Below are 26984 nucleotides of genomic sequence, written 5' to 3' on the forward strand. Positions count from 1 at the left end.
ATCCTTCATAAAGAGACATTTCAAATCCAAGTTTTATGAAACCTTACGGTAGTAACATTAACAGTATGCAGAATAAAACTGCATGAATTGCATGTAACCATTAATCAAATTGTATCACGTTCAATTAGAGGCATTAAGGCATTAGTGTGCTTATTTATCCCCCTCTGCACCGGTAACAGTGGAAAGAATGCACTAAAAAATTTACCTCGTTAAACTTCAGTGACCACAATTAAATCCACAATTTTTAACATCAGTATTTAACAAACTAACTATTTAACAACAGTATGAAAAGTTAACATTTCTTTTTTTTATAAACCACAAACAAAATAATTTGTTGGTTTCAAAGACATTAACCAGTATTTCGCTAGCCTATTGTGGCTAATTACCTTATTAACATATGCACAAAGCAGGCTTCACACCTTTAGCTTTACACAATGAGCAACTTTGCATTGATTCACCCATTAACACAGATTAACATAGATGCTAGCGAACTAATAAACTCAGCAACTAGGTTAAATACAAAAATGGGCATCAAAAGCCTGGCCTGTTAGCATGAATATTAGCGAACTCAGATGCCTAGGTAAACAACTCACCATTTTAACGGAATTCACTGCCTTTAGCTCCATGACAACAGTGGATTCAGGCACAGCTTTCGTTTACACTCTATATTACAGCAAGGTATAGTCAGTATAAGCAATAATGATTACAGAACTTGTTTAATTCACTCCATATTGTTTTCTCATCTTACCAAGCAGATAACGCAGCCTCCTATGCTCAAGTGCAAGCGCCAAAAGAACGTGCAGTGACGCAAAACTAGAGGCGTAACTGTAACGGAGCCTAGCTGGCAGCTGATTGGTTAGTTCAGTGCCTCATACAATTCACCCATTGGCTCACTTACAAGTCCATCAAAGATACAAAATTAAAGTTAACCCTTTCATGGCTGGGTCAGACAGCTAAATAGGGCTTCTCATTATTAAACCTGGCTACACAAACATGCATACCCAAAGAAACCGTGAATGAGTGTGTTCAGTCTATATGGAAAGTCCAGTGTTTGTCCCACGGTTCGAGGGAGGTGTTTATGTGTTGGATGACTTTGTGGATCATGGATTGTGTGTTCGGGTGGTATGGCTGGTGCCAAAGGATCTTTTGTTTGGTTTAATGCTTTCATAGAGAAAACTAATGGGGCCATTGGGACAAGATATGACTTGCTTGGAGTGACACTTCAGTGGCAGGAAGTGAGGCGGACAGTCTGAACGTAAAAACAGATTAACAGACAAAAGTTTTACCTCCATTCTGTGCATTAAAGCGTTAATGTCTGGGCCAGAGTCAAGATGTGACACATTTCAACAGGATGTTTTCGGAATTCCGGCTACAAAAGAAAGGCTTGTAACAGTTTGAGTAGTCAGGCTATCTACCGAGAGTGCCCTGCGTGTTCATTTTTGCTCCATAAATGACAAAATTGTTTGACTTCCGGGTGGGAGATGATATGGGGTTGAAAGCTTATTTGAGACTCTCCAGCTGCCAGTCCCTCCCAAAACCTCCATCTTCCTTCAAAAGCCCCCCCACCAGCATTCCTCAGTCTAAACACACCTGACTTGTAAATATTCTTTATTGCATTGGTAACATAAACGCTCTCAGCGACAGGCCAGTTGTACGATTTTTCCCACACTCTCAGAATAAGGCCAACCACTCTGTTCTCTAAACATCAGCACTTCATAGAGGATGGCGAGGCTGACGTAACCTCTCCAGGCTTGAAGGACTTTCAGCATCTCACAAAGCGTACCTCCGCCCACTTAACACAAAGAGGACATAGAGGGAGTCTGAATTTCCTCCTACGGTGATATGCTGCAACAAAAATGGGGTTAAAATGAGCAAAAAGTTAACTGAAGCGTACATTTTCTAGATATGCAAATGTAAACATTTATTTGATCAACCTCTATTAATTTTATTTTAACGTTTACTCACCTTCATTTTGTTCCAAACCCAAAGTACCTCCTTTCGTTAAATGAAAAAGTTGAAATTTCATTGATTTTCCATACAGTATGTCCGAGCAGCTCTTTTCATAAAATCAAAGGTTACACTTTATTTTGACAGTCCACTTCAGACATTCTACTAACTTTAAGTAACTTTGCAACTACATTACCCTCACATTAGAGTATAAGTGGCCTGTTAGGTTAGGGTTAGTAGAATAATCGGACTTGTAGTCAGTAAAATGTGTGTTGGCGGACTATCAAAATAAAGTGTTAATATATTAAGCAGACACTAAATACTCTAATGACTGGTAGTTGACATGTAGTTGCAAAGTTACTTATAATCAGCAATTCCTAAAGTGGACTATCAAAATAAAGAAATATCTAAAAACTAAATTCATATAAGGGTGGAAAAACAATAATAAATGTAAATAATAAGAATGCCATCTGAAACAATAGGTGCCATCCCACCTTCAGTGCTTGGCTCCTAAATATGTGAACAAAATTCACAACAACACATAATTCTTAATATCTCTTTAATCACACTGATCAATATTAATTAAATTCTATCAATCAAAATAAATCAATATCTCAGGAAAAAAACCTCACAACTCAAGACAAAAATAGGCACTGCAAGCAAGGAGGACCAAAAAAGCACCCTCAAAAGTCAGGCTACATTTGTGTTCAGACTAAACATTTGTCATCTGTTCCATTTTATTTCAAAGAATGCTTTGTTCTCCACTCGGTGCTTATTTTACTGCTCAAAGGAGCACTTGCATAGCATTTTCCTCAAACTTCTTGACCTCCCTGTATCACATGTCACTTCAAAAACAACACAGCGCTCTGAGAAAGTATACATATATAATTCATTTCCAATCATTGAACTTTCAATATACAATGGGGTCCAAAAAAAAATCTGAGACCACTAGTGAAAATGCATTTATTTTTTCCCACTACAGATATAATAAGAAAAAACATTTGAAAATAAAATCTGAATTGAAAATATCAACAAGAATATGAGAAAATGTGTGTTTTAATGACATCAGCAATTTTGCAAGCTACAGGATGATCATGTTCTCAAGCATGATTTGAGTTTGATTTAAAAATCATCTTGTGATTCAGAATACCTGATTCTTTATACAAAGTCTGATGGCACAAATTTACTTGATTAGTGACCTAGAAAAAGTGTTTTTCTTTTTCCTCATCACACTATTTTTTGTTTTAAAGTTGTTTAAAATACTCAATCTTTAAAAATATGAATTTAAAGGGGAAAAAATAGCAGATTTCCAATGTAGTCTCAGACCATTGGCTCTAATTGAACATTTCCAACAAGTGTTAAAAACATTTTAGCGGAGCAAATTTCAACGTGAGCTCTTCAAACGACACAAAATTCAAGTAAAGAAGTTGAGGAGCAAACGTAAGGCCATTCTAATCTGTTTTCTGGATACTGATATTGCATATTGTGGTCTTGAATGTTGCTAAGTATATAGTTGTCTGATTGCACGGCTCATTTGATTTGGAATTGATGTTTCAGGAGTGACTTTGGAGTATCTGACTGACATCTGATTGGTCTATTTCAAGTCCTATTAAAGTTCTTCATTCTTACTGGAAGGTGGTGATTGACCAGCTCCTCCAGATGCTTCCACCTCCTCAGAAACACTGCTTTTTGCCTGGAAATTGAGAGAAGAGGAGTTTATGCAGTAGCGTTTCTTTGTTGGTCGAGGTCCATCATCAAAAAGGTGGCCCAGGTGAGCACCACACTATAAAGAGAAAAAGAGAAAAAAATATATAAAGATTCAAGAAGTTGTTTTCATAGCTATGCATAAACATTTTTAAATCTGGTTTTGTACCTGACTGCATGTTGCCTCCACTCTGTGCATCCCGTATGAAAAGTCATCAGTTAGTGTTACGGAATCCTTATTGATCAAATCAAAAAAGGACGGCCATCCTGTAAAAGCATTACGACATTGAGGGTTAAGTGAATTTTTGTATGATCCACAAGCCTATAAACCTTCAATTCCATCTTGTGCTGTGTAAGTTTAAAGGTTTCATCCTCTTTCTGGCCTGTCCTGATGCTGAAGCTCATTCTGAGGGAATCCTCACATTTTCTTGCCATTATAGCCTTGTCTTTCACTTCTTTTGCTCCAGTGCAATGAAAACTAATCAGTTACCTTAATGCAACAATTTGCATAAGCTTAGAATGCAAAGCACATTGGATTAGGAGGATTATTTGGAGAATGTAGGAAAACCTTTGTCCTTTGGTTTGGAAAGAAACTGTCGTTAAATGGCAAGAGTATTTGCAAAAAATATGCAAAATTCACCCCCATGATTCTCGAGTGTTTGGTTTGTGGCAAAACCAGATGAACCCCACTGAAGATGAGATCAGAAAGTGAAGCAAACCTCACTGAAAATGGTCAGAGTTATCGGCAGAGTTACGGGCTGTCTCATAATCCCCTTTCTTTCATCTGGAAAATTTCTACCCAGTAACAGGGGTGCAAGTGGAAAGAATGGCTGCTCTGGCTCATGGGTGGTCCTGCTCATGGCCCTCTGGGTAGGTGGAACGTCTGGAGGAGAGGAACCTTGGGAGCGTACTACTAGACAGACTGCTGGCATATTTGTTTAGGTTTTTGACATAAACCCCCTACCTATTTTAAAGTACTACCTCCTGATTACTGGTAGAGGGAAAGACATTAAATTAGATGCTGCAAAGCAAAATGAATGAGAAGTACAAGACCACTGGCACTGCAGGGTACACCGCATCCAATTATTTTTCAGGAACATTACAGATGAAGTTTTGCAACAACAGAACTGCAAGACTGTTACATGAGTAGTTACACGAGTAAGTATGGTTACACAAAATAAACAGTGGCGATTTCCTAAGCGGATAAAAATGATGACTATAATGTATGGTGTAAGAGCACTTCGCAGCACTTCGACAATGCAGTCTGAGCCGGAAAGAGAATTGATTAGTTCATAGTTCGGGTCTTTCGGGTTTTTGACTCGTTCCTTAATCACGTGACAGCCCTATACGCTAAAACCAATGCAGTATGAGCCGGAAAGAGAATTGATTAGTTCATCTCATGAGTCTTCGGGTCGAGTCATTCCTTAATCACGTGACAGACCCATACGCCAACAGTAAAACAATGCAGTATTGAGCCAGAAAGAGAATTGATTAGTTCATCTTTCGGTGCTTCGGGTTGTTCGTTCTTTTGTCCCGTGATGTGACAACATTGGCTAGAGTAATTATTAAATCAGATTGTCTGTAAAAAATTATACTTTTGTAACATATGACACTTAACAAACATTAAAAAACACTGTGTACATACATTTGAATTGTTGTTTATTGTTTATTTTTGTGCCAGAAAGCTTTGTAACAAAGAGGACAACTATTCCAAAACAAATCAAAATAATAAAAAAGTAAATAATTAAAAATAAAATTAAAATTAAAAGATAATAAAGCCACAGGGTCTAATAACCTTAACAAATGAACTCTAAAAGTACAATATAAAAAAAGAAAAACTAAATATTGCAGAACAAGCTTTGCTTTTTTTATATAATAATTTAAAATGAATACGTTTTAAAATAAATAACACTTTTGTGCCAAAATAAAAACTTTATATCAAAGAGGATAACTATTCCCCAAATAATTTGAAACCATTTAAATAAAAATAAATGAAAATTAAGAGATACTAAAGCTACTGAGCCTTATAACAATAACAAATTACCTTTAAAATCACAACAACAACAAAAATATTGCACAACAAGCTAGTCTTTTTCTAAATAAAGAAAAATAAATAAGCTTTAAAATAAATAACACACTGTGGCTATATTTTTAGGACTTGCTTTAAGGCATGTTTGCATTAAAAAAAAACAAGCTCCCTGACCTTGGATGGGCTGAGTCTGTTTCTTCTATCTGAGATAATCTGCCAAGTTTTAGAAAAAATTCTTTCAGATGGCACAGATGTGGCCACAATGTAAAGTCTTGTCTTTGTGACTTCAGAAAGGCTTTTGTATACTGGTGAACATCTCCTCCACCAGGCCAGAGGGTCTGATGTGCGGTGGCTCTGCAAGGTAGACCTGCACCTTTATAGCATCTGAGGTCTTAGAAGAGGTAGCAGAAGGCCTCAAGCTTGCTACCCTCTCGTCAAAGTCTTCCCAAAACATGGCCCCTGCACTGGCAGTCGCACCAGGATCTGAAGTATCCTCCTCACTCTGAGCTGGGTTAAAACTGTTAAAACTGAAGTTGTCATAACCTTAATGTTTTAAACTAACATTAATAATTCAAATTCAAAATTTTATTTGCTTTTAATGTATATGTCATTATGTCCTTTTTTGAGCAATCTTCTTATACATATATTACACCAATATGTCAAGTCTGCCTAGGAAAAGCAATTATTATACCAGCAAACTCAAAATTGGAGTAAAAATTAACAAACTAGTCTATAAATACTTTTTATTGTAAGCTTGGATTATATTATTATATAGCCTAGTGTTTATTTACCGATAGACAGTCAAAAAGACAAATTAATCAATATTTTATTTATAACAGGGTTTTATTAATTTATAAAATAATAACAAACCACAGATCCTCAACAAACAGTAACAAAAACACAGTGACAGAAAATGTCAGAAATAGCGTATGGGGCTGTCACGTGATTAAGGAACGAGTCAAACTCGACCCGAGACCCGAAAGACTCATGAGATGAACTAATCAATTCTCTTTCCGGCTCAAGACTGCGTTAGTTTTGCGTGATTAAGGAATGACTTAAACCCGAGGACTCTTGTCAGATAAGAGGTGAGGTGAGCTAATCACAGACTGAAGACCCAGGTAAAGAATGAATTTTTTTTTGTATCTTATAGCATTTTAGTTTTGTATTGTTTTTAGTGTGATCAACGTTTGCGTAAGCACTAGATCTGTTGGGGAAGTAACACATAACATTTTCATTACAATTTGCTGAAATGAACGAAATGAACGAAATGACTGGAAAAAAGATTTGTTCATTTTGCTGAACGAGACTCAAAAGTCCGAGTCGGTAAAATGATCCGAACTTCCCATCACTACCTCTTACCCAGAGCACCAGCTCATTTACATTTAAAGGGAAAGATGAAAACTGCACGTTTTGGCTCATACCCTAAAAGTGGCAATTTTAATAAGCTATAAAAAATGATCTGTAAGGTATTTTGAGCTTAAACTTCACACACACACTCTGGGGACATCAGAGACTTATTTTACATCTTGTAAGAAGGGGCATAATAGGTCACCTTTAAAATATAATTAAAAACCTAACTATGCCATTTCACTTTCTGGCCAAAAGAAGAACTTTTTAAGACCTACAAATGATTAATTCAAGGTTTTCTAACTACTTGCAATTACTCTGTTCTAATGGAGAACTAACAGAAAGAGTTGTGCCAGTGCATGTGGGAGATTTTCCAACCAAGGTTACTTCATGCCCTTTATTCTAGCTTTCAACCCTAATTATTGGCAAGCATATGCTGTGATACTATGTGTGGTGAGAAACAGAAGTCAGTCAGTCAGTCATCCACCACTCAATCTATACTTTCCATCCTCAACCCCTCAAACACCCCTAAATCGCCATCTATACTGACCTCTCTCTCTCCCCTCTTAGGGAGGAGATGCTTGGCTGCAACTACAAAGCCCTGAAATTCCACTCAGACACTGGAAGCTCTAGGGGGAATATAGGAATCCTATGACTCAGACTGGGAGAATCCCAGTGGATCGTCGCGGAGCTGATCTAATGGGGCTTTATCGCCAGGGCGAGCGGCCCAGTGAATGGAGCAGTGTAGCATCACTCTAACAAAACAGGAAATTGAGTCTATATGAGTCCAGGCTGCAGAGTTGCCTGTATGCAATGCAGCCTGTTTGTCTCCCTTCTCTGTGTCGAAGACAGTATAGATTCAGCTCGAGCGAAAATCAGATTTTTCATCACGGGGCCCAGATGTTTCTCATTTTGTCCTGTTTTCTGTAGAGGATTCTTACATACACGATTTACTTTGTTCGGAGAGTGAATAAAAATAGCATGAGTAACGCTACAGAAGTATGTGATTTGGAGCTCAGATCTGTAAGGGTTGCTGCAATATATTACAATTACATTGTATACACTCAGCATCAACTCAACATTCACTTAGACTGAGCTGATGTGAGTCTTTTTATGCTTAAAACAGAAAACATTTAATACATATCTTAAATTCATAACAGGAAAAATACCATTGCAACTACAAAAGCCATGTTAAAAACTAGATGGGATGCACTTCAAGGAAACTACCAATTCATAACAAATCTGCATTTAATGCCTATTTGCATATTTGCATTAAAATCAAAGTGACTATAATATACTCTTCATTTGACATTGCTAATATCGTTTTAAGGGATTATTATTATTATTATTTTGTAAGCCATTAACTAAATTAATAAAATAATAATAATAATAATAATTCAACAGACTTGTTCTCCAAGAATGTTTGATGTGCACAAATTAAGAACTGGAGGATTCCAAAAGATTATGGATGACTGTGGCGGAATGTTTATCATTAATCTCAAATAGAACAGATAGTGCTTATTAAAATATTTGAGATATTTTGTAGGATCTTGAAGTCAGGGTGTTGTTCGCTGTAGGTGCTGTAACTCATATATAAAGGAGCATGTGAGGTTTCATGGCCCAAACTTGCAGCCTATTAGGCAGCTGACTGCATTCACATACGTCCTTGCAATCAACCATAAAGGAGGTTGAGAAGGCCAAACTCTCCCTTATTGAGCCAGACAAGAGAAGAATGAGGAGCAATAAGCTTTATCTATTTTTTTTCTTTCTCGCTCTCTTTGAGAAACAATTAGGCTTAATCTTGTACACTTATGTACACAATTGCCAAACAATTGTTATACGTGAGTGCAGAACCATACCTGATCCAGAGTCAAACTTCTTATCAGACCTGCAAGGACAGTAAGTCATCACTAAAAAAATATTGACTGCCAAATGAAGATGATTTCTAAATCAAAAACAAAGATTAAATACAATGGGAATGTTGAAGATGGGTCATTACGATGGACACTCACGTGAAAAGAGGGGTACCGCAAACGACACAGTGGTAGGTTCCTTCCTCTTTGTTATCAGTGTATTTTCCTGTGAAAGCACTAGGGATAACAAAACAACACAAACTGAGGCTTTATTCATTAAATGATCAACTGTTGGCTTAATAAATAATAATGGTCAGGTCTATAAAAGTTTGTCGATTAATGCTAATCCATACTACTGCTTAATCCAAAATGCATTTCAGTTTCCCATGCTCTTGTGTTTATGTAAAAAAAAAAGAAAAAGAAAAAAAAACTTAAGTGCTTAGGCATTTCTTATCTACATAAGCTGAAGAGGATTTGTGGGCGAACAGAGTAACAGGCCTCAGATTGCACCTTTCAGGTTTCTTTGCTCTTTTCTCGCAGACTAAAGGGCATTTTTCACATTCCTACTGCCAATGGGCCGATAAATACTTTCCCCACGTGTGTTTTACCACTGAGCAACGGAGCGAAAGAGGGGAAGTGTCAGTGTTTTCCTTTCTACGCTATATCCTCCTTCTACTCAACATCTATCTCATGGCCTTGGGTCGTCCAGGAGAGAATTTGTTTTATCAGCCAAGCATAAAGTAATCTGTACAGGGAATATTCAGTCAAGACACTAAAACAAGATGCTTGAAATTGAAAAAAAAATCTAAATCCAATTTTTGTTATTTTACCTTTTAGAATAGAAAGTTGTTGGGATATATTTGGAATATGAAATGTAACCTTGTGGCTGCTTTTGCTACACAATCCCGAACAAATGAATGAGTCCTTTCAAAAACATCTAAATAATTTATATTTCTCTGCAAATTTGAAAATATTTAAGCATTCGTTCTTTTGTTTTTTAATTCAAGTGTTCAATTCAAACATTTGACTAAACGTGTATTTTAAAGTGTCTTTAGGATGGGTCACCCACCTCTCTGTGCCCTTTTGCTGAGTAACCTGGTACTGCATGGGGCTCAGTCGTTTCCTCAGCTCCTCCTCGGGGAACGTCTTGGGCCATGTCTTCTTACTTCGGCACGTTCCTACAGCAGAGACAAGTGAGGAAAGGCAAATGTAAGTGTTTGTAAACACAAAGTAAAGTAGTGCAGGATTATTAAAAACAGACAACTGTCACTCTAATCTAGGTTTCTATGCGACTCCTTCCAAGCAGGAGTCAGCACTTTTGTCTGGTTACTTTGGTTGAAAATGATTTGGTTTGGCCGATAACAAAGGATGTCTACTTTAATTCCTGACTTGACTCTTGCCTGGAAAAATCACAGTGTCAGTGACACACACACAGAATCCAAACGCTCCGTCAGTGATGTGCTACAGCCAAAGGATTACGCCGAGGCAAATTTGATTTTCCCTGCATAACATACGCAGTGAGTTATGACATTCTAGATGAGCGCTCATGTTGGCTGTTTATACAGAAGGCAGCTATCTTGACTGCTACACTTGGCCCCTAGCTTTACAACAATGCTGACCTCTAGAGGTTAACCTGAGGAGTGAGTAATTGTCACCAGAAGGACTTTCAAACTAATTGATTAAATAGCGACACGACTTCTACTGATAACAAACCTGCCTGGGAAGAAGAAGAAAAAAAGGATGGAAAATGAGCCTGAAATATCCACTCTGGCAACCGTAAGGTCTTCAGAAGACGACAAGCAATGTAGCCATGTTTTTAAAGGGGGCCAGATGTCCATCTGTATACTATTTAGTCACCGGGACACGCAGTAGTTTTAAATTACATACAATTCTACTGCAATTTCCCATTACAGAGTGCTTTCTCCCTCCTTTCCACCTTTTCTCCTGCTAATAACGATTTTTTCACTCATGTTCCTGTGGGGTCTATCCTGCTCCCGTATTGTTCGGCTAGTTTTACGGCTTGCATTCTGGTGAGAGCGGGTCTCCCTTCACTTAGACTATGTGGAGAATTCCTCTCGACAAGATTCAAACCATGTGAATGGAGGAAATAATGGGGTCTTTAAAGGTCCCTCTGGTGAATGGGCTCCATTGATGGGCCCTGCTCTGTCCAGCGAGTACAAAGTTACTTCTGACAAACATGGGGAAGAGGGGAGGAGAGCGCAAAGAGGAGGGGGTCGGCTCCCTGCAGGACTCTCCCGTATTCCTTTCGACTATGTGAGAGGGGTCTTCTGGATCCTATTAGTGAGACAGAAAGAGAATTCCTATTTTTTTGTGTTTGGAGGGCTCTGAACACTATTTATACTGTGAGAGAGATGGAGGGGGAAAAAAAGTGTTTTATTTCTTGGTTTGTCAAGAAAAGCCTCTAAGGAAGCATTTAAAGAAATTCAGGAATTCGGTCTGTGTCACCCCCTGCAAATGATTTAGTTTGGTGCACCGAGAGGTCACGCTACAAATCAGCATGTTGTTCCAACATCCCTCCGCTAAAACCGCAAGTGAAAGTGAAAGTTATTTCCTAATTGGAAGCAAGATTTGTTTTTAGCATTGGCCTTTTGCTTCACACCTAAAATATCACGTCACCTCCCCCTTCTCTAACCTATTCTCAACTCATCGCTTTCTATATATATATATATATATATATGCATATTTTGACACAAAATGATTTTTGACATTAATGGACTGTTTAGCACAGTAATGACGTCATCATAATATCATCATATTTGTATACCAAACTTGCAACTGTTTTTTCTTACGTCTATTCAGTCATATAGCCATGTTAATTATTATTCAGTGAAAGCAGCATTTCATTCACACACTTTGCCTAAAATGTGAACATTAGTCTTTTGTTACTTTTCAAGCACGATCATTTCCTTGAAGAAATCCAAATCCTGTTGGGCTTTATCATTTTGACACAGAAACGGCTATTGATTATTATATACGGTTATTGATATTAATCTACTGATGTGTCTTTATAAACCTATGAATGGTTTTAACCTGCACTGATGAATACTTTACAAAAATGCAATTAATACAACTATAACTGATCGAAAATTTCCCTCAGAACACACCCTGTATCAAAAGTGAGTGTGATCTAAATTCCTAAAATGAAAAATGCAAAACACAAATGCATTCATTAGTAGATCATATTAAAGCTTTACTGATCATGCAGGCTTAAAAGAAGGTAAAACAGTGAGTTAGGCATTATTCCATGAGCAACTGAAGAGCTAAACAGAGGGGAAAAAAGAGCAAAGCAAAAGGTGACATTTCCAGGCAAGGGGTCATCAAATGCAGAAAAACCAACTCAAGCATCAGGGGGAACCTGATATCTGGCAGCCATCTATTTAGAAATTGATCTAAAATCTTACCAAACATATAATCTATTCAACTGTTAAGTAAGCGGTCCATGCATTTATGTGAAGATGGTCAAAGTAAAGAATACAGGATAAAGCTCAATGTCAGACTGCCTTTAGATAAATCCAGAAGTTGGTTCCTCCACAAGTGACCCTATCATCAACCGAACAAACACACCCCTTGCCGAACGCTCACACACCCGTGTGCGCACACATGGAAGCATCGAGAAAGCAAAGCACACTGCACACACACAAACAGCATCCAGGTGACCTGAGGGGAGCCCGCAGGCCTTGAGTTTTACAGGTTGGCCTTGGCTGACCAGATGCAGTAGATTGAACCCGGACATGGCTGCGACCGATGCTGCTGGGAGAACAGAAACAGCGGCGAGACAGCTGCCTGCTAAAACCCCCTCCTACCACTCAGGCTAAAAGATAATAAAGACAAACATAGGCGAGGAGGGAGAGGAAGGAGAAAGAAACACAACATAGGTCAACACAAGATGTCAGTAACAGAGATGGACACTAAGAGCAGCCTATCACGGGACGGCTGACACTTCTCATGCAGGGAAAGATTGATTAACCTCACTGTGTAAAGAGAGAAATCACCAGGAATGATAAATATGTAAAAACATGTTACCTACAATTCAAATAATGACCTAGAACCCTTAAGAAATGTTTACTTATGTAAATGACAGTTAAATGTACATCACAAGGTATAATATATATTAAAAAAAAACAGTGGCATATTGAGTTTTAATTTTAATAAAGGCTTTTTAATATTATATCTCACAGGGGCTCATATATAAAATAAAATATTTAGCCAACAACCTTAAAGCAGCCAATTTATATTTTTTTGTTTTTGATTACTGATAGTCTAATAGATATGAAAGTCCATTTTCGCCATGAGAAAAAAATAAATAAAATTATCCATTTTTTTTGGTCATAATTAGGAAAATATCATGCAATTCTCCATTTATATCTCATAATTCTGACTTCTCATCTCACAATTCTGAATGTTTCCATAGGAAACAAAATATGAACTGTAAATATAAACTAGAATTGTGAAAAAAAAATTCTAAATTGTGAGATTTAAAGTTGCAATTACTTTTTTTATTTTCCATTTCTCCCATAAATAAATTTTAAACAGTGAAGAGAGATTAACGGGGGGGAAAAGAATGTGATTTGACATTTTTGAGAAGTGATTAAAAGATCATAGAGCTTCATTAGTGGAATCAACATATATTTTATGTCAAGTTTAAGGAGCTGGATTATTTGTTTTAGAATTCACAGCCTTGAGAAGACACAGAAAAGGTGCAGAAGCATTTTGCATAGAAATTAGATTTTTAAAGAAAAGCTGCCATACACTGAGCTTATCAGCGGTTTCTATGGCTGTAGCACGTCAGTTGTGTGTTTGTGGGCCATAACGAGAAAACTTAACCTTATAATTCAATTAATACTAATACACATTACATTAGCAACTTTGCTTATATCAGCTGTACTACAAAGAACACCTGCAAACCAATGCGACACAACATTCTAGTTTGCTTCTCACTTAATTAAACTTCTCATTTAACTCATTATATATCCTAATTCCTATCCTAACCACATTGGCTTCAGTACCTAGCGTAGCAGGTGGAATCAGTGCTAGAAGTGGCCTTGTGGACTTATGGGTACAAATGCATTGGAGCAGGGCCATGGATGCGCGCGGGGCCATGGATCGGAGAAGATGGGCAGCCATCCTGAAGAATGCAGGAAGGTTTTTAAGACCTTCTCCAAGCCTTCTTGAAACTATAAAGATAAAGCTTTACAACTGTTATAGGCCAAAGATTGTGGGAAATTACAGCTGAACTATGGTATCAATAATAGGCAAAGCCACAGAGCGCTGCTGAACGCAAGGGTGAAGCTGTGGTTTCTAAGGCACGAGGTCCATCTAGTGGTCATGCAGGAGTGTGAGGAAAAGGGAAAGGTCTTCTCATCTAGTGCAACAGGGATAAAGGAGAAGAGTACAAATGACAAATTATCATTAGAAAGAGCTTGATTTGAACAGCTTTCCATTTAGCACAAATTTTTAGTGTGGAGATAAAAAATATATTTGGATATATATGAATTAAATGTAGCATCTGCCGCCAAACAAGCTTGGCTCTCATGTCTCATTTGCATTCATGTCTCTTTTTACTTTAAATCAGCTAATTTTTAAGTATGAAGTTCTCATCAAATTCATGGAGTAACCACAGCTGTAGTTCATCACATTAACTATGAACATAGTCCACTTTTGACCAGAAATTGTATAAAAAAACATTTTGTCTTAATCTTCAACAATACAGTATTTCAACAAATATTTTTTTTTACCATTTGTGTGACATGCTGGCATAATTTTCTATATATTATATTAAAAAATATAAAAAAAATATATAATGTAATATATAATATATATCATAATTATATATATAATATATATAATAAACTAAAGAAATAAATAAAATCACAATATTTAATTTAGAAAAACATTTTAAAATCTTAGAAAATATGGAATCATTCTGAAACATTACAAATATTTTATATTAAAAAACAATATTCCATTTATAATGATATATAATATTATTAAGCAGCAATTTTGTAAAAATTACACCACTGACCAAAATTAACAAGGCAACTATTGCTTTGTATCTAAATTCAGAATTGTTACAGTAAATGAATGCAACAACATTCAGACACTTGTTGGCATTCAAGAGACTCTTCACCCCGGAGTGGTCTGTCAGGCACGAGAGGTTTTAACACATGACCTGATACAGACACAAGCAAGGCCACATTTTAAAAATAACAGGCAATCACTTGCAAAGAAGACTATAAGTAGAGGTCAATTACAGCTCTGCAGAATCACACCATAGGTCTGTGTTTGTCTACAGCTTGACGTTTACATTGTTTGCACTCCAGAAAGCTCTCTTTAAATGATTTGAACACTTGATCCGGTTTCCTCCAATGTTACTGAATGTGTACTGTATTTTATTAATTAATTTGTTTAACTCTTTTTAGCTGCACTGATGAATCACATGCAAGGAAAGCCAAATCTTAATTTAACTAATTTCTGTAAAGCCGAACTGGAACTTGATGAGAGATACTCATTAAACGAATGTCATTTTGACAACTGCTTGTTATCACTATAAATAAACTGGCCTTCTCGATTGAACTACAAAAATGAAAAAGCTCTCCACAGCAGGCAAAATAAGTTCATTTCAATCCTCTCCTCACCAAAAATATCAAGTGTTCAGAATATCAATGCAGTTTATAAATAAAGCATGCTTGATACTTGAGGTACAGTGACAGTCATAACTATATAAGGTCATAAAGCAACAGATGAGAACTGAAATGTTTTAAGGCAGATCAATCTGTGTAGATTATCTGGTTTTGATGGTTGCAGGGCAATCGGTAACAACGATTTAGTGATCTGGAAGGATAATTAGGGTACAGAATAGGACAGTTACACTAGAATTCCGTGACTCACAAGCGAAAACATTACATAAATTCATCCTGATAAGCTTTTAGATGTTTTTAGACAGGTGTCAGGAGTTTAGAGGGCAATTAAATAAACATGACATCAAATATTAACGCCTTTGAATGGTCTGCACTTACAAAAAAGTACCATGGTGTAGCCTACTTGACGGCATGGAGTCTCATGATAATACTGTAATGTGTACAGTAGTCATTTTTGTAAGGGTGTGGTTTGCATAAACAAAATGTTACGTAGTAAAACCTTGCTGCTATGATATCATGTGTGGGAGGATACATATTATATACATAGTATACAAAGTGTAGCTGATATACTTAATATAGGAGACTAGGACAATTCGCTGTGGCTATTTACGTAATATTCTTTCATATTAAAATATAAGCATGAAACCGCATAAACAAACGCGTACATATGTCATACATTTCAACTGCGTCAATTTTAAACTGACAGTAAAGTATAACGGTGTTGTGTTACATTCAGCGCGTAGTTATAGAGACCCTGTTGCCCACATTAAAGTTACTTAAAAAGTGCGTAATAAACAATATAAACATATAATAAGTAGTTAGACGTACCAGACAGCAGAAATAGCGTTAAAACCGAGAAGACCAGCTGAATATAAAATGAAGGGGGGCCGCTGTTAGAGCAGAGCATTTGTCAAACAGCGACACGACTGTGTACTTCTTAGGTAATGACAAGTGCATTCTGGGAAATTCCTCTCGCTGGGCAGACGAGCTCCAAATATGCAATGCGTAATTTGCGCGCATAGTTATTCAGCTCGAAGCAAGAACCCTCCCAAAGCTGTTGTATAATACTAATTAAATTACACTACTAAAAAGATTAAAACATTAAAACAATGTAATCATAGAATAGGAACTTTATTAATCATCCTAATGTTCATTTTTTATGAATTGAACATGGTCATACTCTCTATATTAAATGCTTTCTATTAATGATTCAAAATACATTTATATTATAATTTAAGCAAAACTTTAAATGTCCACTACATCACATTACCTCTACATTAGTAGGCTATGGCTATTCTTTTAGTGGTGCTACTTATTATTTACTTTAACTTTAGGATCCTTTTAGATTGGTTAGAAACTGGGAATAAAGCAGACAAGTTAAATTATATAACTATTTAAAGTGAATATAAAGTTGAAAATGGGTGTATTTTGAATACTTTCTACGTTTTCTCTGATTACTAAGTAAATACAAATAATTGTTGTTGCATAATAGGACTGAAATGTCATTTTGCATCTGAAAATTGTAATACTTATGAATCTTGTCCATTTGTGTTTAATAATATGCAAGTTTCAGATTAAAAAATATCTCGAGACAACGCCATTGTTTTCAGTTGCACTACTATCTTGTTCACCTAGACACCCAGCGTGTGCAACTACTGTCAACTATGCTTAGAAATGTTTTCAACTGTTAAAAGATCAACCTTATCTTAAAAGCAATTTCCAATGTCAAATTGTGCTCATGTAGATTATGTAATGAATCTAATCAAGGAAGGAGATGAACATGAGTAATAAACAAGTACATTTTATTTACCTCATATCCACCCGAACTGCATCTAAACAAAAGCTGATAAATCTTTCCGTGATCCAAAATAGACATGACAGCAGCAGGACATGCTGTTTATGAATGTGTCCCGATACAAATTAGAATCAGATCACCATATCAGGCTGCGACTCTAACAAGTGTGTACAAGAAAGTCAAAAAAACAACTTCCATCAAAAATGTCTCCTTTGGAAATTTAGAAGGGCCGGGGACAGATTAAAAACAGTGACAGGGTGGCATTTCAAATCTGCCAAGTGACCAGTAAGGGGAGGAAAAAAGAACATCCATCTGCGTCAACTATAATGGGAAAAGCATAAGTTTTAAAATATAAACAAAACAACAGTAAATAATTATATACTTGAATATAATCAAGCTGTGACCATTAAGACTAGTGTTCAGAAACATGGCATTGAAGGGGAACACAACTGTTCATTTCTCTCATAAAGCCATGTAGGCCCTTCCACATGACACGTCTCTGAATGCGGCAGTGTAGTTATTCTGTTGGCAAGAAACAAACAAGAGCTTATGACGATTTCAGTTTCATACAGATGATTTCAACCACCACCATTCAACAAGATATTTACAGCACCCCTTTCTAGAGTGTGTGCATGCTGTTCTTGGACTAAAAACTACAAAACAAAAAGGCAAAGAAAAATAATCAAGGGAATACATCAGCTAAAACAGCATCAGGGAAATAAACATCCACAATATATGATACAATTCAAAGCTTAAATATATGCATACTTTAACCAGCACATGCAGCTATGTATAGCCCAACAGAGCTCCTTGGAATTAAGGAGGGGAGTTAGTTAGGTAAAAAATAAGCAGAGCCTGGAAAACTCATTTGTGTTGTGAGATTTGAAGTTGGAAGCCATTTTTGTCATTGAATCCATAAAGACGGTTTATCAAAAACAAAGCAAATACATAAGAAACAGAAATTTGTGTCCACTTGCACCGGATATGAGGACAGAGATTGCGTCGTCCACCTCTCCTAAAAGTTCTCGCCTGACCGACCAACTCTCTCTCCACTGCTTTCACGCTACCATGTGCATCTCCCTTGCTTTCCTTGATACCGAATGACAGGAAAAAAGAAAAAACACAGCAGCTCACAGGTTTTAACACCATTGCTTGCATATGGCTGACAAAACTGACTGGACATCCCAGGTCGCCCAACTGTAAAAGCTCCTGAACGCAGTTCTCTCTGGTAAAGAGGAGGCAGGAGAAGGGAGCCTCGTATATAGCGAAAGAGAGAGCAGAGAGGATGGTGGTGGCCGTTAGCATGTTCCTCAAGAGAAACCCAGTGAGCTGGATGTGCTGGATCGCTGGTTCAGACGAGACATGCTGTTCATGCTGGAGCTGGAGGGCTTGAGGGGCGAGTTGCAGCCCAGGGCTTGTGGGAAACGCTGGTGGTAGCGATCCAGACGTAGATACTTGACCGTCACCAGCTTACCTAGAAAAAAAATCAGGACAGGTTTAAAAACGGACTGAAAATTGACAGAAAACCTAGAATAAATGCAACGTTTGTTTACCATCAAACCAGGAGCCATGCAGCGCTTTGAAGGCTTTCCCAGAATGCTCTGCTGAAAGGCACTTCACATAAACGCAGCCCTAGATGAGAACAAAATCATACAGCAAATCAACCCATTAATTAAATGCTTCTAGGAATATTACTCTGTTCCAAAAGAAAGAAAAGCTTGAAGGCAACAACAAATCCTTTGTGAAGAAGGCAATACTAGAACGCACTGCTAAAAATTAATGATGTACAAAGAAATACAAGTCTGTGTAATATCTTTGGTTTTTTTTTAGATATTACCTATTATTTGTTTATCTTGTTTAATTTTGCTATTATTACCTAGTACCCATTACCTTAGCAAAATGCTAACATCAAATGCCATTCAAAACAATTGCGTAAAGTCAGTTTATATGATCAGCTTGATAGCAAACCTATATGGTGCAAAAAGGGTGAAAAATAATTTTCAGAGTACTTAAAGCTTATTTTACCTAATATTTGCGTATTACAATATGTAGCACCTGTAAGCTTAGCAACATGCTAACATGAAACTCCACTGGAATCAATCAAAACAATTCAAGATGGCATAAAGAATAGTTTTGCAAACAACACCACCACACAATAAAAATTAACTGTTCCATGCATTTTATGCTTCTTACAATAATGACTCCATTGGAGTAAACTGTGAGTCAAGTCAATTTGTTTGGCCAGTTATGAGGGTCCATGATGGCTGGGATGCAGCCTTTGAAGGCAGCAGGCGACTCATTAGCTTTTGGACAAGAACCTATAAACCCAAGCTGTATATTTTGTAATGAATCACACAGGATCCTCACCTCTCTTGAGTTTTTGTCAACAGCTATGTGAACAATTCCATCGTTGTCACTGCACTTCTCCAAAATGGCTTCTTGAATGGCGAGGTGCCAGTTTTCCCCTACTTCCCTGTTCAAGAGGGAAATACAGAGCAGTGAGACTACATTTCTCTAAAACACTCTATACATTTTACTTGAACAACCAATTCAATGTGAGGTCACATGCAAAAGTCCTAGCGAAACGTACATTACAGGATCAAACATGTTGCGAATCTTCAAGCATGGCGTTAAGCTGTTTGGTGGTGAATTTCTTCGGTCCAACGGAAAAGCTGAAGAACAAAACAAGCAACTTTAGGTTCATGAACATTGTCTAGATGCCCAAAAGAATGTGGACACTATGCAAAAACGTGTTGAATGTTTAGTATCAGTTACATTTGTATTAACAGGAAGTTAGACAACCAAAGAAGTCAATCAGAAGGACAGACCCACATGTATTAATCCAAAAAATTAAAAAGACAACAAGTTTGACCTTAAAATGCAGATGGTTGACTCCACACAAAGAAAACCTTACCTTGGCCTTGCCACACTTTGGAGGGCATGCTGGACATCTTATCAGGTGACACTGAGGGCTGAAGCCACCGCCACACCATGAAGTCTGCCCCTCCAATCCTCTGCGTTTCTGTCCGGATGCGGGACTCATTAGCAGAGAGAAAAGCAACGGCTCTGTCCCACACCTTTTTCATCTTCTTTCTGAGAGAATGACACAATACACATATACCCTTCAGAATGCACTGGACCAGGAAAAGAGGACGTTTCATTCGAAAATGCAAAACGAGCTAAAACCAAATTTGCACTGCAAAGACGCAATACCTGTCTTGAGGCTGGACAAGAGAGTCACGGACATGAGGAATGGGCAAATACTGCTGCAAGCCCTTATTCTCCTGACAGGCTTCATTGTGGCTTCTCATTACATCTGTGAAAATACAAAGCACAGGTGATTAAGATGCTTTACACCTGCACTGTGTAATTTCTGTGCTAAAAATATAGCCTTAACGATGAGACAGCCTTACCGATGATCCTTTCCACCATGTCATACATCTGTCTAGTTTCCTCCTCTTCTTTGCGCCATCTGTATTTCATGTAATACACCAATCCTAAAACTACACCGATACCTACAGAGAAACACAGATAAGGTTAGTGAAAAGACTTAGATCTTCCCCGTGCAGAAAGCACCAACCTCTGCAGAATGTAGAAGCCAACCTGCAAGGACGAAGAGAACTCTGTGGATCACAGTGAAGAAGGCGCGTCTGAGGCGACAGAAGAAGGACATGCGTGGGTGGATGGACTCCAGTCGTGAGATTTCCGATACTTCCTCTATGGGTTGAGAAGGGTCAGCACCAATCAACCTGTCAAGAAGCCAACACACCCCCAATGAACACTGGAAAACGGCACACACAGAGCGATCGATCGATAGATAGATAGATACTTTGGATGGACATCAAGTACCTTATACCAACAACATCTTTGGTTTTCATGACCCACTCTAAAGACGTTTCAATCAAGTTTTCATAGGCTTCATTTTGGAGCTTGAAAGAGAAAGATGCTTTATTATGTTGTGCATTTTCATACTGGTATACACACAATTTTCCAAATTATTCAATTAAAATATTACAAAAGGTCATTGTCAATTAAAGAAACAATGCAATTTGACTAACAGAAGATGGAGATCAAACCCTTCAATGAATAAAACAAACCTTGAGGAACGTAGAGGCGTCACTAAAAGAGACACTTCTGTTTAAAGGATTTTTAAAGTCTCCACAATCATGTTCTCCTGAAAGGCAATCAAATGGTTGCACTATTTAATGCTGCATATATTAAAACTAAATATATTTAAGTTGTATCTGAATGCTCACCAGCGACATTGGCCAGGTGCTCATGTAGAGACAGGAGCAGGTTAAGGATGAGGTCTCGGTCTTTAACATCCTATTCAAATCAATACAAGTAATTGTTGCGAGTGCATATTTAAAAGGACAAAAAAAAAACATTCCTTTTTGGTGGAAAAGGGAATTTGCTTGACTAAAAGTGTAAAACATGGGACACAGGTGAGCAGATACTTACATATTGCAGATCAAAGTCTGGTCCGAATGGGTGAAGTATGACTGAAAAAGAAAGAAAAGTAAGTTGACAAAAAGCATTACTCAGCACTAGACATTTTATAATGATATGACTGGATGGTATTTCCCAACTATGGCGTGGAGGAGGGCTGCTCATCATCTCACACTTGAGTCATTGTCTGAACATTGTGCTTCTGTCCTCGCTCTGGCCCGGGCCCAGATTTAGCACAGCAACTGCCCTGCGCGTCTCAATCATAGACTGCATTGGTCTGGCTTATCAGACGTGAGCCATCTGATGTTGCAAGCCATTTAATCCATCAGAGAGGAAGCCATATTCTCTGGAAAAACAATTGCTTAAAATTTTCAAGATCAAGTCTGGCCTAGATTTCAGGTGATGAGATCAAATTTTGCTGTTTTTGGGGTTGTGCTATAGATGCGAGTGGCTTAAACTTTCTTAACCCTGGTAAACCCACAAAAATACATGGCAAAAGTGGCCTACAGATATTATTCTGGGTGGCGCCACATTTAATTTTGCCAGGAATGAAAACAAGGCTGGGAGAAATAGATGTAGAGTTCAATGGACTATACTGTTGTTTAACATAATTGTTCAGCTGACAAAACACCTTTTACGAAAAACATTTTAGTAAAGAAAACTCTATAAACCAGTTTTGCCAATTGTGAGATTTATAAAGTGCATGCTATTGTAAAGACTTTAAATCTATCCCGTATTACGTCCAATCAAACTAAGTTCGTTTTTTTTTTAGAACAGCAGAATTAACAACAAAATAAACAATATTATCAAATATCTTTCTTATAATACACAGTGCACAAAATTCGATTCTTTGATAAGTTCTTAAAACTTACTAAAATATTAGACATCATAAAACTAAACTTTGACTACGTTCAGAATTTGATACACTTGCATACTACTAAAATAATAGCATACTACATAATGATAAATATTTCAAACAGCTTTATGCTACATCAAAATAGTGAGTCAGGATGTTTTAAATGACTTGGGATATTGGGACACTGCTTTTTGGGATATTGTATTGAATGTTCTGACATATTTCATGCACAGACTACTTTAATACAGTGCATATGTAGTGCACACAGCAGAAATACTAGTAGTGCTATTAGTTTTGTACTAATTTGATAGCATGTTGTTCAAAATAACCTAAATCACAAGATGCAAATAATCTGAGAAAGTAGAAATCTGAAACACATACTGTATATGTCACACTCAAAGTGAGAATCAGGCATTTAGTCGGCCAGAGAGAAGTCAGTCACTCTAACTGGACGCAAGCTCCCAGAGAGTCAGACAATTAGGCCGCTTTAGCTTGTCTGTGACCTAGATGTCTGCAGCAAGCTCTCCAGTCAAAGCTCCCTCCTAGAGAGACCAGCCATGCCACAAATATACATTGTAATTCATCAGTTGGCTTCCTCTCAAGAGCCGTCTCTGCCTCCAGAGCACTTTATTCTGATGGTACTCAAGCTATTTAATCTGAGTGGCATAGCATGCACATCCAAGAACAGACTTTCTCTCATCTGGGAAAATGCATCAAAAGATTAATGCTGGCTATCACATTATGACCATAAAGGATGTCAACATGTCAAAATGTGGGGACTACCAGACTAGCCATGATTATCAAATAACAGACACTCAAGAGAATTCCCACACTTTTCAAGAGTGGATTTCCATGACTTTCCAGTCACTGATAATTCCTGAGTATTAAACATAATTCAATTTAATTTATTTTGAATAATTATAGCACAAAACTTAGAACAAAAACATTAAAGAAAATGATCCTGGTCATTATTCAACAGTTTAGAAATTATTTTAAAGAGGAATTTAAATTCTCAATTAACCAATGAATCATTAGATCAACATTTTAACTAGTCTGAAGTGCATATCAGTGCATTATGGGTTGCAGACCAGTGTTAGCCTACAAAAAAAGGTATTATTTAGCCAATCAAAAAAAAAAAGTACATAAATTCATATGCATTCATATTTATTCCTATAAACACAAACTCGCCTCCAGTAAGAAAAAACTTTTAAGATAAGGCTCCTTAGTCACAAATATGGTAAGCATTAAGATGTTGAAGAGTAATTTGACAGTTTCTGTCAAAGACAGATTTACGGTGAAGGTGCGATGAGCTACCTGAAATCCACCAGCGCTGGAACAGTCATTTGACATATCTTGGAGCACACATATTTCTAATGCAAATACCTCTTTCTGTCCCATAAAGCACCAGTAGACCATTTCCTGTCTGAGAGGTGCACATAGTCTGGGGTGATAAGTACTATGTAAATTAGTCATGTTTGACTCATAGAGTTGCAGAAACTACTAGAAAAACTTTCTAAAGCATTAAATATGTCATTTTAAAACAAGCCCTGTGATTTTGCTTAGTAAATCAATACAAGTTAATTTGACATTTGCCATATATACCAGATACTAAACCACAGTGTACAGACAATAATTTAAGAGATGCAACACTATAAATAGCACTTAACGTCATCATAATCTCAAAGAATTATGGTATTATAGTCCAAAACACATTGTACTACATTACTACAATAATATAGCCTAGCATTTACTGGACAATCATTCTATGTATCAAAGCACCTCAGTATCAATGCACCATGGTAATTCCATTGGACATACACCACGGCAATGCTACTTTTTGTAAATGTATCATGGTATTAAAACGTTTTTTTAAGTTTCGGGGTGGGGATGGGGGTAAACATAACTATCATTGTATGAATCTTGTAGCATTTCAAGTACCACAATATTACATCATGTTTTTTGGAAAAGGATGATGCTGATATTGTTTTTGCACAGTAATATATATATATATATATATATATATATTATTTTTTTTTTTTCATGGTAGAACCATGGTATTTTGTACCATGGTAAATTGGGTGCAAGTAATACATTCATTTGCTATGTGGTATTCAATCAGTGGCATCAAATACTATCAATTACCATGGTAATACCATGTTTTTTGGATGAGGGAACATGTAAATATCATCCTTCGTGAATATAGTACACGAATTTTTTTTGAGACACATGCCCCCACTTCATACTTACTGGCTGCATCCCCCTCGGAGGAGCTGGAGCCCCTCATCCGCAGGTACATGAGGCCCAGCAGAACGAAGAACAGGCAGGCCGCTGTCAGGAGGAACATGGACAGGTAGTGAGCGCTGAAGCCGCCGGTGGCGGACACCTCCTCCCGTTTAAACTGCTGCAGGAGCTCGTCCTCGGGGACCGCGGTGTGCTGCTTGAGGGCCGAGGCAGGGCTGTATGAGTGGTTGGAACCGGTGTGGTTCGAGTGGTTCGCTCGGTATGTCGCGGTGTAGGAGGGAAAGCGCGGTCTGAGCCCTATACTAAACCGACTGCTACCGCTGCTACTGCAGGGGGACTCTCCGTCTCCGTTGTCGAGGTGGTTCTTATTTAAAGAACCGGATGGGATACCAGCGCCGCCGGTGATGCTGCCGCTGCTGTTATCATCCCCGTCAATCCCAGAGAGTTTCTGGTAACTGCGGCGCACGTAGCTGCCGCTGAACTCCCTCGGTTTCTTCTCATCTCGTTCCCCAAGCATATCTAGACTGAAGTCGGGAGTATCATGCGCCGTCTTCTCCGTGCTCCAGACGCTCCGGTGCGGGGAACAAGAGGCGACTGGACCGTGTCTGGAAGTCAGACGGCGTTCGCGGGGACGCTCTCGTTCACCCTCCTCTTCCTCCTCCTCGTCTGAATCAGAGTAATCCCTGGCTAACTTACTACTGTTAGACTCATAAAACGCCTTATTCCCGTTCAAAGCCCGAGTGTCTCTTTCCGTTTCCTCTAAATCGTTGGATTTGCCTCGGTCTGCCCACCACGGAGACGCAGAAACACTTTTCCTGTCCACAGATAAGCCGAGGGAGGCGGCGGGTGTTCCCGCAGGCCTGAAGCTGGGTGTCTGCAGCGCGGGTCCTCGGTGTCTCCTGCCGCCGCCGTGATTCGGGCCTCCTTTCTTCTGCGGTGCCTCCGCGTCCGACTCGTCCGAGCTGAAGCCCAACACGAACTTTCCGGGTCTGCGCTTTTCGCTCCGGCTGGCGCTCAGACGCGTGACGTCACCGTCCGGTGGTCTGGCGCTGAGTCCCGGAGTTCGCGCCGCGGCATTGCTGTTGCTAGCGCCGCTACCGCCGTTGCTGTTGATACTCCCGCTGCTGCTGCGTCCTTTTCCGCTCCGCGAGCCCCGCGGCTGTGGCTGCTCGTCCCGCAGCTTTTTCAGTTTCTTCACGTACACGGGCCGTGTGCTCTCCGTCACCGGGCCCGGGGTGTAGCCGAGCCGTTTTAATTCAGACACAAGCGCCTCATCCGTTAACTGTGCAGACGCCATCTTTGCACGAAAAAACGCACACAGCTAGGCACAGCGGAAGTGACGTAGAAGTAAGCGGACAGACGGCCAACTTGAAAGGAACGAAAAGGGAAACTTTTTTATTATTATTATTAAACGAACATCCTCATACATCGCTATGAATGACAATAAATAAAAAGAGTGGAAAACCCGTCATTTATTTATTTATTTATTTATTTTTAAAGTCTTATCTTTAAAGGACTGCCACATTTCAGTCAATAATAACATAAAGTCGGGGTTTCTAATATTATAAGATACCTCTTTATTTCAGAAATGATGTGCTGGGATAGAAACCATTTTTTTTACATACTTTTCCACTCATGAAGGATTTCCGATATGATATTTGCAACATAACGTTTATAATCATCAACATCATCATCCTCATGCATTTTATATAATAATAATAATAATAATTGTGTTATTTATTTAAACAATGTATTTAATAAACATTAAAATTATTTATTTTTGTTGTTGTTTTGAATAATTGAAACCCCAATTTAAATGAAAAACAAAATGATTAACAGTTAAGAAAATCAAGTCAATCAAATGTTGCTTATTCGTTTTAGACATTCGAACACCTGGTTAACATGCATTTAGGTTAATATGAATTAAATGAATGAAAATGAACAAAATTAATTCATATGAATGAAAATATAGAAATATAAAAATACAAATAAAGATGTTGAGAGAAGTATCCATGCTGGATTTGGTTAAACCAAGTGGAGCCTTTTTAATGACGGAAGAATACCTTTCATTATCACGCTGTTAAACTTTAAATCATCAATCAGC

At 37.9% G+C, this 26984-nt stretch overlaps 2 protein-coding genes across 7 annotated transcripts; both read right to left on the bottom strand.

The window, feature by feature from the left end:
• Positions 1-2492: 2492 nt before the first annotated feature.
• On the bottom strand, positions 2493-16506 carry LOC132105696 (methionine-R-sulfoxide reductase B3, mitochondrial-like). Of its 6 annotated transcripts, XM_059511001.1 has the most exons (8): positions 16368-16496; positions 14129-14263; positions 13908-14026; positions 9950-10058; positions 9040-9117; positions 8887-8915; positions 3821-3918; positions 2493-3730 (listed from the first exon to the last, which is right to left on the bottom strand). In XM_059511001.1, the coding sequence occupies exons 3-8, from the start codon at positions 14023-14025 to the stop codon at positions 3557-3559; spliced, it is 606 nt and encodes a 201-aa protein (XP_059366984.1). In that variant the 5' UTR covers position 14026; positions 14129-14263; positions 16368-16496; the 3' UTR covers positions 2493-3556. The 6 variants fall into 6 exon arrangements, with proteins under 6 accessions (XP_059366984.1, XP_059366983.1, XP_059366988.1 ...); XM_059511000.1 differs by lacking the exon at positions 14129-14263 and having other exon boundaries at positions 13908-14075; positions 16368-16499; XM_059511005.1 differs by lacking the exons at positions 13908-14026; positions 14129-14263 and adding an exon at positions 12559-12712 and having other exon boundaries at positions 16368-16494.
• An 818-nt stretch (positions 16507-17324) lies between these two features.
• On the bottom strand, positions 17325-26220 carry lemd3 (LEM domain containing 3). The gene is made up of 13 exons (XM_059511006.1): positions 24887-26220; positions 21796-21836; positions 21591-21660; positions 21432-21508; positions 21184-21263; positions 20938-21083; positions 20748-20849; positions 20548-20650; positions 20249-20427; positions 19925-20006; positions 19702-19807; positions 18888-18966; positions 17325-18808 (listed from the first exon to the last, which is right to left on the bottom strand). The coding sequence occupies exons 1-13, from the start codon at positions 26175-26177 to the stop codon at positions 18645-18647; spliced, it is 2520 nt and encodes an 839-aa protein (XP_059366989.1). The 5' UTR covers positions 26178-26220; the 3' UTR covers positions 17325-18644.
• Between the last annotated feature and the right edge of the window lie 764 nt (positions 26221-26984).

Source organism: Carassius carassius, chromosome 26, assembly GCF_963082965.1.
Source record: "Carassius carassius chromosome 26, fCarCar2.1, whole genome shotgun sequence".
Taxonomy (NCBI): domain Eukaryota; kingdom Metazoa; phylum Chordata; class Actinopteri; order Cypriniformes; family Cyprinidae; genus Carassius; species Carassius carassius.

Excerpts from the sequence above, each read along its gene's own strand:
- lemd3 (XM_059511006.1), bottom strand. The coding sequence starts at position 26,177 with ATGGCGTCTGCACAGTTAACGGATGAGGCGCTTGTGTCTGAATTAAAA. Across the intron at positions 21,661-21,795 it reads CAGACTTTGATCTGCAATAT|GATGTTAAAGACCGAGACCT; the intron begins GTAAGTATCTGC and ends TGATTTGAATAG. Across the intron at positions 21,084-21,183 it reads AAAGATGTTGTTGGTATAAG|GTTGATTGGTGCTGACCCTT; the intron begins GTACTTGATGTC and ends GCTTCTTGACAG.
- LOC132105696 (XM_059511000.1), bottom strand. The coding sequence starts at position 16,446 with ATGCTCTGCTCTAACAGCGGCCCCCCTTCATTTTATATTCAGCTGGTC. Across the intron at positions 8,916-9,039 it reads TGCGGTACCCCTCTTTTCAC|GTCTGATAAGAAGTTTGACT; the intron begins GTGAGTGTCCAT and ends CTGTCCTTGCAG. Across the intron at positions 3,731-3,820 it reads TGGAGGCAACATGCAGTCAG|TGTGGTGCTCACCTGGGCCA; the intron begins GTACAAAACCAG and ends TTCTCTTTATAG.